The following is a 12,442-nucleotide window of genomic DNA, read 5'->3' on the forward strand; positions in this document are numbered from 1 at the left end:
CAAAAAATACTTCATTACAAATAATTAATGAATAGAATTACTCTGGCAGTGGTATCTTTGATATATTGTATGTGTGCAATGGAGGAGGCTTGTAAGAGGGTAAAATTCTGCAATGTTGTGCTGAAAATATACTCCTCATACACATTTTTTTGTTAAATTTGGTGAGACACAATATATGGATGAGACAAAGGTACACACAGACACAAAATATTTCAAATTTATTTATTTATATACATACAGTATATGTATTTTCAACCTAAAGGCTGTTTTGACTGATTCACAAAATGTGCAGCAATGCGAGATAATAAATATAATGTATTTCAGCTATCGTGTCCAGCCTATTATCACGTCAAAGCTTGTAATACACCTGTCATCGCACTAGAGGATATTGTGTTAGTGTAATGTTTGGCCTCTTCTAGGCTTAAAAAGGACACATGTATTACCAGTCGAAGAATGCAGTCATGTGCTAGAGACCATGTGATACCAACAGTAATAAAGTTTGCTTAGGGTGAGGGTGCTTGGGGTGGTTGGATAAATGAAACCATGTTCAACTTTGTGAGAAAGCAAAAGTCAACATGGATTTCTGTTCAGTAACAATGATAGGTAACTTGAATAACACCTTATTAAACTTACGTATAACATACAATAAGGAACTTATGTGACGTGCATACTCGTGTAAAATGGCTTTTTTTGGACCCAAGCCCTGATTCTTTACCATCTCTAACCACGTGGTTTTGGTGTCGAACACAATTGCGGCCACATCACATTTAACCCCAACCATGACTTGTCCTAAACCTAACAACATGGTTTTTGGTACCTAAACATACGACACTTCACTGTTGACGCCCAGGTGTTGTAAAACGTAAGACTTACACGCTGCATTCTAGTAGACTGACAGGTGTATTACATGCTTTGGAATGATGCCTGGCCTGACTGGGCTATTCAATCCTTCATTTTGTGAAATACTGTCATTGTACAGAAAACAGTAACTAAAATGAATAATAACATCTGGATGAATAACGGTGGGGCATTCTTTCACACAGCTGTACTATAAAACAGGTCATTTTGTTGCATCTATAGTTCGCATTAAAGCAGATGGCTGGAGGATAGAGGAATGTGAAGATAGGGCTCTGGTTTCAGTAGTTTAAACTTGAGCAGCCTCCTCCTCATCCTCATCCTTCACCTACGGAAAAAAACAGAGCAGGTTAACATTTTCAAGTTGCAGTTTTTCTTGAGGTTAATTTTATTATTTCATTTTGTAGAGTTTGGTTGCTCTACAACCGCGTCCTAATTTTGTGCTCACTGATGCCTGGGAAGTAGGGAAAGGCTACAAAGAGATATTAAAGAATTACATAAACAATAGTAAATGAGAACAAACCTGCTCCACTGATTCAACTTCGGGGACGTAAAACTGCAGCATGTTTTGGATTCCATTCTTCAAAGTAACGATGGAACTGGGGCAACTGGTGCAGGAGCCCTGCAGCTTCAGTTTAACAATGCCATCTTCAAATCCCCGATACAGAACATCCCCTCCGTCCTCCTGTACCGTTGGCCTGCGGAACGACAACATCATCGTGTGTGAGAAAAGGACCAAAAGCAACAGTAACAGGCAACAGGCACTAATATCAGAGTGCGTCTTCATAAGCAGTTTACCTTATTCGAGTATCCAGCAGTTCTTTGATCATAGCAACTACTTCATCGTCATCATCTGATGGTGCTGAAATGATAAATGGAGATCATTGACATTGAAACTCAGCCAGCCCTACCAGTTCTGTGTATTTTAATCTTTGCCCTGCAGCTGATTGAAGCCTTACCAGTGTCGGCACTGGGCTTGCTGTCCTCATTGACAACAGGAAGTCCAGAGGTGAAAAAGTCCATAATGGCAGCAAATACATCTGGTTTGATTACTTTCCATTCCATGTTTGCATCAGACTAAGTGGGGAGAAAGAGATAAGTTATTTCACGTCGTGGAATTACACAGTCATACTCTATGACATTCATATCAACTGGACCTGGTTTTACCTTTGTGATGGTGATGAAGTCGGGACCCAAGAAGACACTCTTAACTCCATCAATCCTAAACAACTGTCTGAAGACAACACAGAACACTCAGACATGAATACATTACAAATTTACTTTACACTGACTATATTTAGAAATGAGCCACACAAACAAAACCATTATTGGGTATTATGCTTAAAATATAATATACTGCAGATATAGTAATTATACTCATATAGCATCAGTAATACCTGATAATGTACTTGACTGATGTTTGAATAACATTGTGATGCAAATGTTTAGAATTAGAAAATATTATTTCTGTTTACAGCTGTTACAACTGAATGACTTGCAGCTCAATTAGAGATAAAGCTGGAGACTGACTGAATCAGTAGAGTGTTTTGCTTTAAGAACACTGGCTGCAGACTCAAGGCCATCCTGGAATACACTCAGAGGTCTACTCTCTCTGTGCTCCACAATAATTAAAACTTAAGTAAATGTTGCTCTGGTTCCCAAGCTACTGATATGACAGGTAAACAAATGTTCACGTGTGACTTACCAAACACATGTCTGACGACCAATAACAACTTGAAGGCCTCTCCTCTGTGCTATGTAAATCTGCAACTGCAACCACTGTATATATCTGGATGTATTTCCAAAACCATTCCAGAGGACTGCTGGTACCCGTGAATTGTGATACGAGTTATTGCATTTCTACAATGGCCTAGCTTTAGTCACTATTGAGCTTTACTACCATCTACTGGGTTTTAAGATGAAAGGCATTTAGCTGGCCAAATGCCAAATCTAGCAATGTTCAAAGCAAAAAATGATTTGTGGCTCTGCTTCCTGATCTGCTTCAAAATGAAATGGGTTCTTTCTTGGTTCATGCCCTTTCATAAAGCTTCATGAAAATCAAGTCAGTAGTTTTTCTGCAATCTTGCTGACAAACAGATAAACAAACAAACCATATCAAAAACATACCCTGCTTGGTGGTAAAAATGTCAGCGTTCCATTTAGATGTAAAATAGGGGAATGTAGTCAGCATCAATAGTGTTATTTAAAACTGCTTTTTGTGCTATGCTACATCAAAATGTCCGCTGTGAAAGAATGTAGTATTCTCAAATCAGTATACTTGGATTTAAGAAATCATATACATGAAGCATGGGAGTGGCCAGCAAATATGCTGATATTCCTCTTTCAAAGGTAGGTCACCATTGGCTGGTTATCAGACACATCAGAATGCAAATTTTATGTCAATGACATACTGTAGTAAATGTACATTAACGACATATTATCTGAGAGCAGTGGCATACCACTGAAGGTGGTACATGCCGCTGAACAAATATTTGTAGACCTTTGGTCGCATTTAGATCTCGGCTTCACCCTCTTGTACCTGGCTAAGGGCGAGCAGAACGCATCACGTGGGCCGGCAAAATCCATAGTTCCCATTTCGAGAACTGTCCGACCGGGCAGGAACTTCATACTGTTCGGATTTGGTGTGTCTTGCGTCTGCACAAACATGGTCCTACCTGGAAAGAAATAACACACAAAGAACAAGAATGTAGCATCAGTCTTTTTATAGTGATTTCTCCCGAGTTATCAAGCCCCGAAAATGTGTCATCATATTCAATGTTATGCATGCAAATATTACAGGATTCTGCAGGAGTACAAACCAGGAACAACCCAGAGGGGGTTCTGTGGCCATCTGTGCGAGACTCCTGTGGTATGTGAAGGCCAGTGTAATCCAGCGCTCCGACACCCACTGCCAGCGAGTCTGAAATATGGAGATTCAAAAGGTTACTAGAGTGAAACTCACACTAGCAAATATTTGATGGTAGAAATACAAATATTAAGCACCCATGTGAGCATGTTCCATTTTTCTACTCCCATTTAGGATGTGGCAGTATGAATTCAAAATTCATACAGCACTATTTCACTGTTATGGTTTACAAGGATACTTACTGGAATCATCTATAATTAATACACGTGCTTTCCCTACAATGACAAGTCAAAATGTCTGCCTTGAGAAAGGTCCACATAACCACATAATAAATAGACATAATTTTAAAATATGGACAAAAAGACATTTATCTTTTCTCTATCTAGTGTATTACAATGCCAACAAAAAAAAACATGTTTGTCTGATTGTTTTAAACTATGAGTCACAGTGGATTAATTAAACTGTTTTGAGGTTTGAAAACTCTTTAACGTCAAACTGAGCTGCATCTTCGGAAATAAAAATACAACAGATGTACAGTGCATGTAAAGCACAAAATACTGTAGCACCATTTATTTCATAGTGCTGGGCGATATATAGATATCTTATCGCATAGTAATATGAGACAATACAGCACCTTAGATTTTTTTAAAAATTTTGTGATAATTGTTTTATGGCATGTGTTTTCTTTTCCGCATTTGAGCTGGATAACATCTTCCAGTAAAATAATGTCATTTTCTGGACTTACCAGACTGTTTTAGCTGTTCAATTGTTTGACTTTACCCACTTAGTTATTGTATATACATTACTGATAATTATTCATAAAAAAAACCTCATGTAAATATTTTGTGAAAGCAATATGTCAAGCAATATGTTGCAATATTAATATCAAGGCATATCCTGATATTTGATTTTTGTTGTTGTTTGTTTTTCCTTATATCGCCCAGCACTGTTATCCCCCCCTCACAATGACAAACCTAAATTATCACTGGTGCAGCAAAATGTGATTGTAAGTCACGCTGGAAGTTGAATGGAGATCAGCTGTGTGTAATCAAGGTGTGATTTGTTATTTTACCTTCAATATTCATACAACCGAGTTCATAACAAAGGCACACGTCACACGAATCCACGACAAAGTTAAAGAAATGCATTAAATTACGCACCGAACATTTCCAACGAGGTTATTGAATATGCATCAAAACGCAGTTAAGTCAGTTGAATTGTTAAAAAAAAAAAAAAAAAAAAGTATTTGTGTCACGAGAGCTTATTACCCTCCAAATATAAAAAAAAAAATAAAGTCCCACGTGAGAACAGCAATCGGAGTAAAGGCCTCAATCAACTCCACAATGTTTTGCAGGGCTTCATATTCAATCACCGTCCCCGAGATATTTGACAAAGTTTTAACAGCCGAACAAAACACAAAAGTATGAAACCCTGCAATGTCCGCATGCGCACAATAACTCTAGTTAAACACTTAAAGTGGGTGTATTTTGTATTTTTGTGATCAACTTTTTGTGAAGGTTTGTTAAGTTTAGACTGATAGCAGGGTCATCTTAAGCAGCGTTATTGACTGACTGTAAGTGAGAGAGTGAACAGAGTAAAACTAAACACTATTATCATCATCATCATCATCATCATCATCACCCTGACTTCAAGCAGTCTGCGTCACTCCACAGATTAGCCAGCATGCTCGCTGGCTAGTTAACGTCAGCCGGACGCTGTATCTTCAGAGGTCTCGACATTCATACACGCAGTTGAAACAATCAGTCATCAAACGCTCACAAATGACAAAAAAAAAAAAAAGAAAAAGGTACACGTACGGACGTGAGAGTCGTGCTGAAATACCCAACAACCTGCCGACCTGTCTGTACGTCGCCATGTTTGTTATGGTTATCTAAACGGAACGGAAGTTGCATATACGGAAGTGACGCACTATTATGGTACGTTTGTTAAAGCGTCCCCCCCCCCTAATATCCAACCATCTGCTATCGTCTAGTGCAATTTTGCGAAAGCTCAAAAATATCATTAAATTGCATTAAAAATGCAGAGTGGCAAAAATTTTAGGAGGAGAAGGGACTCATCAGATGTGGAGGAGGATGAGACAACCGAAGAAGTCAGGTAAAGTACTTTATTTAAACTGTAAGGCCATTAAAAAAATAAATAATACTAGTTCGAGTAGCGTTGTGTTAGCTAGCATCCAACGCATCCGGCATTAACATGAAACAGTTATATGCTGTTGGTCGTTTTTTTTAATAATGTGCCACGGTAATATGATTTAATTTGTGTACATTTCTCGGTCGTTTAGATCAAAAGTAGAAGAGGCTAAAGAGCTTCAGAGCTTGCGAAAACGACAGAACGGAGTCAGGTAACGTGAATGTGACACAAACAATGAGCACGTTTCAGTGGGTGAAAACAAACGAGATGTAAACAAGTATCTTTTACTTTTGTTCAGTGTGACCGCGCTGTTGGTCGGAGAGAAACTGCCACTGGAGGGGGAAATTGACGTGAGTGATCTTTTTTTGATTTTTCATGGATTTTAATTGATGGTAGTGTCAACTCGTATAAATCATATTAAAATTACGATTTCTTGCAGAATGACCCCTTTAAACTGAAGACTGGAGGAGTTGTAGACATGAAGAAAGTGAAAGACAGGAACAGGGACATGTAAGTAACTGCTTGTCAGATATTGGGAGCAGTGGAAATAACGCACTGTATGCGATGGTATGTCATTACAAAATATACTGTGTGTGACTTCTGCTCCACATGCAGGACAGAAGATGAGACGGACCTCAACCTGGGCACATCATTCTCCGCTGAGACTAACAGAAGAGACGAGGATGCAGACATGTACGCAAGCTTTTTGTTTTTACCCCACTTGCGACAGATACACGAAGACGCGCGCTCTTCGGCATTCTGATTACGCTCGCGTAACTCCAGGGAGAACACGCCGGTCGGACTTTAGGCATTTGTTTGCATGGGTTTAGATACTTCTATCCAACATTTAGGACACAGTTATGGATACTCGCACAGCTGCTTCCAAAATGCTCCGTATAAATGCTTCATCAATGTTTTCCTCGCAGGATGAAATATATCGAGACGGAGCTAAAAAAGAAGAAGGGCTTGGTGGAGGCTGAGGAGCAGAAAGTTAAGGTGAAGAATGCGGAGGACCACCTGTATGAGCTGCCCGAGAACATCCGAGTCAACTCTGCAAAGAAGACAGAGGAGATGTTGTCCAATCAGATGTTGAGTGGAATCCCTGAAGTCGATCTTGGCATTGAGTACGTACAGAAGGTTTTTGTAAAATTCGTATTGTAAATTTAAGTTTTTACATTTGTAACAGGTGTCTTTTTATGAGAAAGATATTCTGCATTGAGACATTGATAGTCTGTTAATGTGATTATTTTTTCCAGTGCAAAGATAAAGAACATCATCTTCACGGAGGAAGCTAAAGCCAAGCTTCTGGCAGAACAAAGGAACAAGAAAAAAGACAATGGCACGTCATTCGTTCCTACCAACATTGCCGTGAACTACGTCCAACATAACCGCTGTGAGTTCTGTCAGTCTGTAAATATTGGGGTGCAAATAGTGGGCTGATCAACTCCTGAAGAGCAACGAGAGGTGAAAGCTATGCTAATCATGAGTTTTCTCCCTCAGTCTATCACGAGGATGTGAACGCACCACAGAGGCACCACAGGCACAGAGAAGAGCCCAAAGCAAGACCGCTGCGTGTGGGCGACACAGAGAAACCAGGTCCAGAGGGTAAGAGACTCCACCGCCTGTTCTGTATCGTGTAATAATTCTACATTAGCAAACTATGCAATACTGCTACAATCATCATTAGCCAGAAAGGCATCAGTGGCTAAACACTGTGTGTGTGTGTGTAACATTTTTAACCATATTTAAACAATATTCTTGTGAAATCTTCTTGATTTATACCCTTTTTTCTTAATACACAGCTTCATCACCACCCAACTACCGCAAACGTCCAAACAACGAAAAGGCCACCGACGACTACCACTATGAGAAGTTCAAGAAGATGAATCGAAGATATTAAGGAACTGGATGGTTGTTTTTTTTTACAATTGCTAAACATGATGTCATCTTCTTAAACATTAAGTTGTAATGATCATTTATGGACTTTTTTCCCCCTAAACAACTGCCCAATTGTGTTGTACCTTGTAATTATTGTATATAGCTCCAGGTGGTTATCAGTATACAGTACATTTGCTATATAATGTGTTATTTTAGATGATAATTTGACCTAACTGATGAAATCACATGGCTCATCTTGCTCAGGATTGTCTGATAACTGATAACTAAAAAAAAGACCAGAATTTGTGAGGGAATACAGGAAGGAAATGAACAATGTCAAACTGAGTGATATTCCTGCTCTGACTTATTTAGTTTTGTTTTTTAGGCCACTGTTAAGTCTTTACTTGTAGTTGTAGATCTGTGTTTTTTTTAAGGCTTTCAGAAACAGATCTGATTAAAAAGATACAATCAACAATATTGGACTGTTTTAATTTGATCTGATCTTGGAGTAAAAAAAAAAAAAAAAGCCACAAAAATAAATCACAAAAGCAAACTTTTACAAGATCAATCTAGATACATAAACATGTATTCAACATGTGACCAAAGCCCAACATAAGTATGAAATGTGCATATGTATTTCAATGCTTTAAAGATAAACTGAAAGTTTTCTGTATTATTTTTGAGTTTTAATTTAGTAATGTATGTACAATATAGTGTGTTAGTGTTTGCAATTTTCTAAATCCATTTAAACTGAAGGGAATGCTGCTTGTTTTACAGGCCACTATTCTTCTGATTCTAATGAGTTTTTCAGGTGTTTTAGGTTCAGTGCAGTTTTAGTCCTCAATACAAAACAGTGGCAGCCCTAATCAAACGCTAGTTCACAATGTGTAATGGAAACTAAATCTCCAAACCACAAATGTCCAAAGGTTTCTGTGTTCCAACCAGTGTCCAGTTTCCTCCTCATGGTTTCTCTATGGAGGCAGCCCCGTGTCCGTTGAGGTGGTGCTGGGGGTTTGTCTCCTGTGCGGGAGGTCCGTCCGCGTCCTCTCGGTCACCCTGCGTGGAGCTGCAGCTGCTGTCTGGGGAGGCCCAGCTGTCTTGCCGCCGGTAGGCCTCGCAGAGCGGCAGATCAGTGCTGTCCCACTGACTGTAGCTTTGCGTGGCAGAAACCAGTAGGAGGCAAAGAATCAGCGCAGCACAGAAAGAGAGGAGCAGACGAGAGCAGCAGGTCAGAATAAGCACATTCATACACAGAAGCACATGAGAAACACGCACTCAATGGAAGCACAGCGGTTATGCAGAAGCACTGGAAACGACACATTAAACAGCTACTTGTTGATTGGTTGCTATTTAGAGGTTTGACTGATCAGCTGTTGATTTAAGTTTAGCAAAGAGGATGGGATTAGTTGCTAATGGAGGAGGAGGAAGCAGAGGAAGTGCAGCGAGGAAGGCAGGCCCAGACCCAGCACGATCCAAACTGGACCGAGAGACACGTCTTACCAAAGAAAACAAGACAAACTTCTGCAGTATTTTGTCTCTACTTTATTTCTCAATCATTCTGAGTCTGTTGGAACAGTTGGAACAGCTGGCACACACTGGTACACATGTACAACTGCACCATGTGCGACTGACACCACTTTCATGGTTACAGCTTGTGGTCTTACGGACGGAATCAACTAAATATATATTCCTAAATGTTTTTACAGAAAACATCGACTTGTGAAACTTTTAGTAGCCTTACATTTGACCTCAAATAAATAACAGTCGTGTCTAATTTTACAGTCCATCCTTAAAATCTAGCATCTTGGCCATCACTATTATATTTCTGATTTAAATATTACATATAAATAATCTAAAAATTAATGATACTTTAAAAAAAAAAAAAAAAATCCATATTCTCATAATAGTTTCAGTTCTTTCAATACGTGACTGTGTTTCCATTAACAAATCTTTGTGTTCTAATACCCAGTAGCCTTTTAACAACCATCAGACAAATCATCCATGTACAAAATAGAAAATGCTTTTAAAATATTGCTGTTATAAAATGGATAAGGAGGACTCATTACCTACATTTCTAATAATATTCATTAAAATGTCTCTGAAGTCCATACGACGCTGCAGATCAGAAATCTAAACGTTTGATCAACGTTTAGAAATAAACCTGCAGTAAATCCACACTGAAGGTCTTGCGCTTCAGAATTATAAAATTCATCCTTGTCACCAAAAAAAGTCTTCGAGCGTTAAAATGCAACAGTTAACTGCTCCGAATGCCCAAAAATACTTGTGCATTGTTGTCATTCAAAACCTGGATACACTGACAGAGCTAATATTTAGTGGTATGCCCTTTGAAGGCCTCTTTGCTTTGACCGATTATGACACGCCTCATCGAGCAGACAAAAAGTTGGAGGCACTTTAGTAATCAGTAAAACAATGTAAAGGCAGATAAGGTCCGACAACAATGACTCTCAGCAACGGCTTGTGTTGATGAATTGTTCTGTTTGAATATGATGTCAAGTTTGAATGTCAAAACTTCCCTGGGATCAGCAGGAAATGGTAAAAGGTGAGTCAGCATGTGGTGCTGGTCATGGAACAACAGAGGGGCGGTGGAATGGGGGGTGGTGGTGTTGGAGTCTACTTGTACCTGGAGGAGTAATATTCTTCTTCGAGCTCATACAGGTCGACGGCGATCTCGTCACGGAGGGACGTGAGCTTCTTGTCACACTCGTCCTGCAGTGAGCGGAGCTGCTGGTTCTGGAGGCTAATGGCGTCGTTGACGGAGGGAAAGTCGTTCAGAATCAGGAACTGCTTCAGATCGGACACCAGTTTCATGAGCGACTCGCCGGCACGGACCTGGTACAGCAACACAGAGGAAGGAAAGCAGCTTTGACAATGAGCAGTAACTTTTCTCTTCCCGAACATTGTATTCCCTGCTGAATTACTTACCAACAGGGTGTCTTAACTAGGTTAGGTTAGGTTAGGTAGGTTAGGTTAGGTAGTTACTTTATTAATCCCCAAGGGGAAATTTTTTCGCTACAGCAGCATACAGAAGCAACAAGATAATAATAGAACAATAGAAAGCAATAAAATAGCAGTAAAAAAATATAAAATATAAATATAAAATGCACAGTATATACAGTATATATCTATATATATTATATACAAACAACCAAGAAACACAGACAACAGTGTTATTGTTATACTACCTATGCAACAGAGAAGTAAACAGCTGAGTGTGCTGAATAATATGCCAAATTGTACCGTACTTACAATGTTGGCTGCTCTGACGTGCATCTCGTAATGGTCCTGCTCTGCTTGGGTTGGTCGTGATACCTGCGTCTCATCCTCTATCTGAACAAAGAAAGAATTAAGTGTGAACATACGACCAGCACTCGTGTGCTGAGCGGGTTAAAAGCACGACATGTTCCAAGAGAAAGGGTTGGAGGGCAGGACGCGAGAGAGACGCTCATATCGGTGGAGCAGTTCGCAGAGGAGGTGGTAGAAAAGCTGAGAAACATTTTTTTTCCCACGTTACCTTAGCTGTTTTGATGATTTCTGTGAAGTTGTCCAGGATGGACCTGATGTCGTCTTTCAGCCTCTTGTTGTAGTTCTGCAGCAGAGACTCTTTGCTTTGAGGGAGCACTCGCTGAGTCGCCATCGCGCGCGGGAAAACACACAGCTGACGTTACCTGTTCGTATTTAATTAACATACAGACATCCATTCAGCCGAGGGGAGTTTTTTAAAATATACTGAAAACACGTGCAAATATCATTTGCAACGAGCGAGCTCGCCAGCACGGACAAAAGCGCGTGCTTTCTTGACAGAAACGGACAAAGGCGAGCACCTAATCTGGTTTTCATATCTGTACTATTGCATAAATACATTTCATGGCAGATTCTGTAAAGGTTATAACTTACTTTTTTTTACCGCATACTTTGTAAACAACGTCGTTATTGTGTGAAGGAAAACGACTCCGGTTGCTCAGCTTCTTCTACTCGAGTTAGTAGTCGCTTACTTCCGGTGTCCGTGTAATATCGCCCTCTAGCGATGCTTCTTCCAAACGACGTTTTTTGTCTCGTACGGAACACATTTTACTTTCATGTAGAATTTGGTATTTTCTGGACGATGTATTGCTACAATTGTTGTTTATTACAGAAGGAATCATCCATAAATAATCGAAAGTGGAGATTTTCTGCACTGCTGAGAGTATAGTTTAAAAAATTTTGTCAATTCATTGACTCAAAACACAATAGCTCCATTTTCAACTTTAGGAAACATGGGTCAACATTTTTCACCATTCTCTGACATGTTTAAGACTAGACAGCTGATCAATTAGTCAAGAAACGATTACAAGATTATTAATCGTTAATAATTAATCGTTATTTGCAGCCTAAGTGCTGGAAAACTTGCATTACATTTTTAGCAGCAGAATGGTCAAAGTTCTCATTATAAAGCAAAATGGCCCGACAGTGTGTGTTACAGCGTATTGTTGATTGCATCATCGTACACACAGCATTTAAATGTAGTTGGTCAACGTGAAGCAAAACATTTCTTGTTTAACCTCGTGCAAAATCTAAATCTAAAAACTACAGATAATAGCTGTAAAATAAAAGTAGAGTTAAAAAGTATACAAAATATTTCCCTTTGAAATGTAGTGGAATATAAATTTGCATCATATAGAAATAGTCAAACTA

General features: G+C 39.3%; 3 protein-coding genes across 5 annotated transcripts; 1 reads left to right on the forward strand and 2 right to left on the reverse strand.

Annotated features, from left to right (window-relative positions):
• Positions 1-208: 208 nt before the first annotated feature.
• nfu1 (NFU1 iron-sulfur cluster scaffold homolog (S. cerevisiae)) lies at positions 209-5,604 on the reverse strand. 2 transcript variants are annotated; one of them, XM_069178343.1, is made up of 8 exons: positions 5,539-5,604; positions 3,675-3,775; positions 3,395-3,530; positions 2,023-2,089; positions 1,815-1,932; positions 1,654-1,717; positions 1,379-1,553; positions 209-1,183 (listed from the first exon to the last, which is right to left on the reverse strand). In XM_069178343.1, the coding sequence occupies exons 1-8, from the start codon at positions 5,595-5,597 to the stop codon at positions 1,145-1,147; spliced, it is 759 nt and encodes a 252-aa protein (XP_069034444.1). In that variant the 5' UTR covers positions 5,598-5,604; the 3' UTR covers positions 209-1,144. The 2 variants fall into 2 exon arrangements, with proteins under 2 accessions (XP_069034444.1, XP_069034445.1); XM_069178344.1 differs by lacking the exon at positions 5,539-5,604 and adding an exon at positions 5,363-5,478.
• A 73-nt stretch (positions 5,605-5,677) lies between these two features.
• On the forward strand, positions 5,678-8,225 carry cunh9orf78 (chromosome unknown C9orf78 homolog). The gene is made up of 9 exons (XM_069178341.1): positions 5,678-5,836; positions 6,024-6,083; positions 6,171-6,222; positions 6,312-6,382; positions 6,488-6,565; positions 6,799-6,996; positions 7,129-7,265; positions 7,373-7,477; positions 7,675-8,225. The coding sequence occupies exons 1-9, from the start codon at positions 5,760-5,762 to the stop codon at positions 7,770-7,772; spliced, it is 876 nt and encodes a 291-aa protein (XP_069034442.1). The 5' UTR covers positions 5,678-5,759; the 3' UTR covers positions 7,773-8,225.
• On the reverse strand, positions 8,224-11,743 carry med22 (mediator complex subunit 22). Of its 2 annotated transcripts, XM_069178345.1 has the most exons (5): positions 11,666-11,743; positions 11,283-11,436; positions 11,018-11,098; positions 10,392-10,600; positions 8,224-8,903 (listed from the first exon to the last, which is right to left on the reverse strand). In XM_069178345.1, the coding sequence occupies exons 2-5, from the start codon at positions 11,403-11,405 to the stop codon at positions 8,711-8,713; spliced, it is 606 nt and encodes a 201-aa protein (XP_069034446.1). In that variant the 5' UTR covers positions 11,406-11,436; positions 11,666-11,743; the 3' UTR covers positions 8,224-8,710. The 2 variants fall into 2 exon arrangements, with proteins under 2 accessions (XP_069034446.1, XP_069034447.1); XM_069178346.1 differs by lacking the exon at positions 8,224-8,903 and having other exon boundaries at positions 9,256-10,600.
• Positions 11,744-12,442: the final 699 nt, after the last annotated feature.

This window comes from Embiotoca jacksoni, unplaced genomic scaffold (genome assembly GCF_022577435.1).
Source record: "Embiotoca jacksoni isolate LCO1_2020_lvr unplaced genomic scaffold, fEmbJac1.0.p SCAF_8, whole genome shotgun sequence".
Lineage (NCBI taxonomy): Eukaryota > Metazoa > Chordata > Actinopteri > Embiotocidae > Embiotoca > Embiotoca jacksoni.

Excerpts from the sequence above, each read along its gene's own strand:
- cunh9orf78 (XM_069178341.1), top strand. The coding sequence starts at position 5,760 with ATGCAGAGTGGCAAAAATTTTAGGAGGAGAAGGGACTCATCAGATGTG. Across the intron at positions 6,084-6,170 it reads AAACGACAGAACGGAGTCAG|TGTGACCGCGCTGTTGGTCG; the intron begins GTAACGTGAATG and ends ACTTTTGTTCAG. Across the intron at positions 7,266-7,372 it reads CTACGTCCAACATAACCGCT|TCTATCACGAGGATGTGAAC; the intron begins GTGAGTTCTGTC and ends TTTCTCCCTCAG.
- nfu1 (XM_069178343.1), bottom strand. The coding sequence starts at position 5,597 with ATGGCGACGTACAGACAGGTCGGCAGGTTGTTGGGTATTTCAGCACGA. Across the intron at positions 2,090-3,394 it reads TTCTGCTCGCCCTTAGCCAG|ACAGTTGTTTAGGATTGATG; the intron begins GTACAAGAGGGT and ends TGTTGTCTTCAG. Across the intron at positions 1,184-1,378 it reads AAGTTGAATCAGTGGAGCAG|GTGAAGGATGAGGATGAGGA; the intron begins GTTTGTTCTCAT and ends TTTTTTCCGTAG.
- med22 (XM_069178345.1), bottom strand. The coding sequence starts at position 11,405 with ATGGCGACTCAGCGAGTGCTCCCTCAAAGCAAAGAGTCTCTGCTGCAG. Across the intron at positions 10,601-11,017 it reads ACGTCAGAGCAGCCAACATT|GTCCGTGCCGGCGAGTCGCT; the intron begins GTAAGTACGGTA and ends TTGCTGTACCAG. Across the intron at positions 8,904-10,391 it reads GAAGAATATTACTCCTCCAG|CTACAGTCAGTGGGACAGCA; the intron begins GTACAAGTAGAC and ends TGCCACGCAAAG.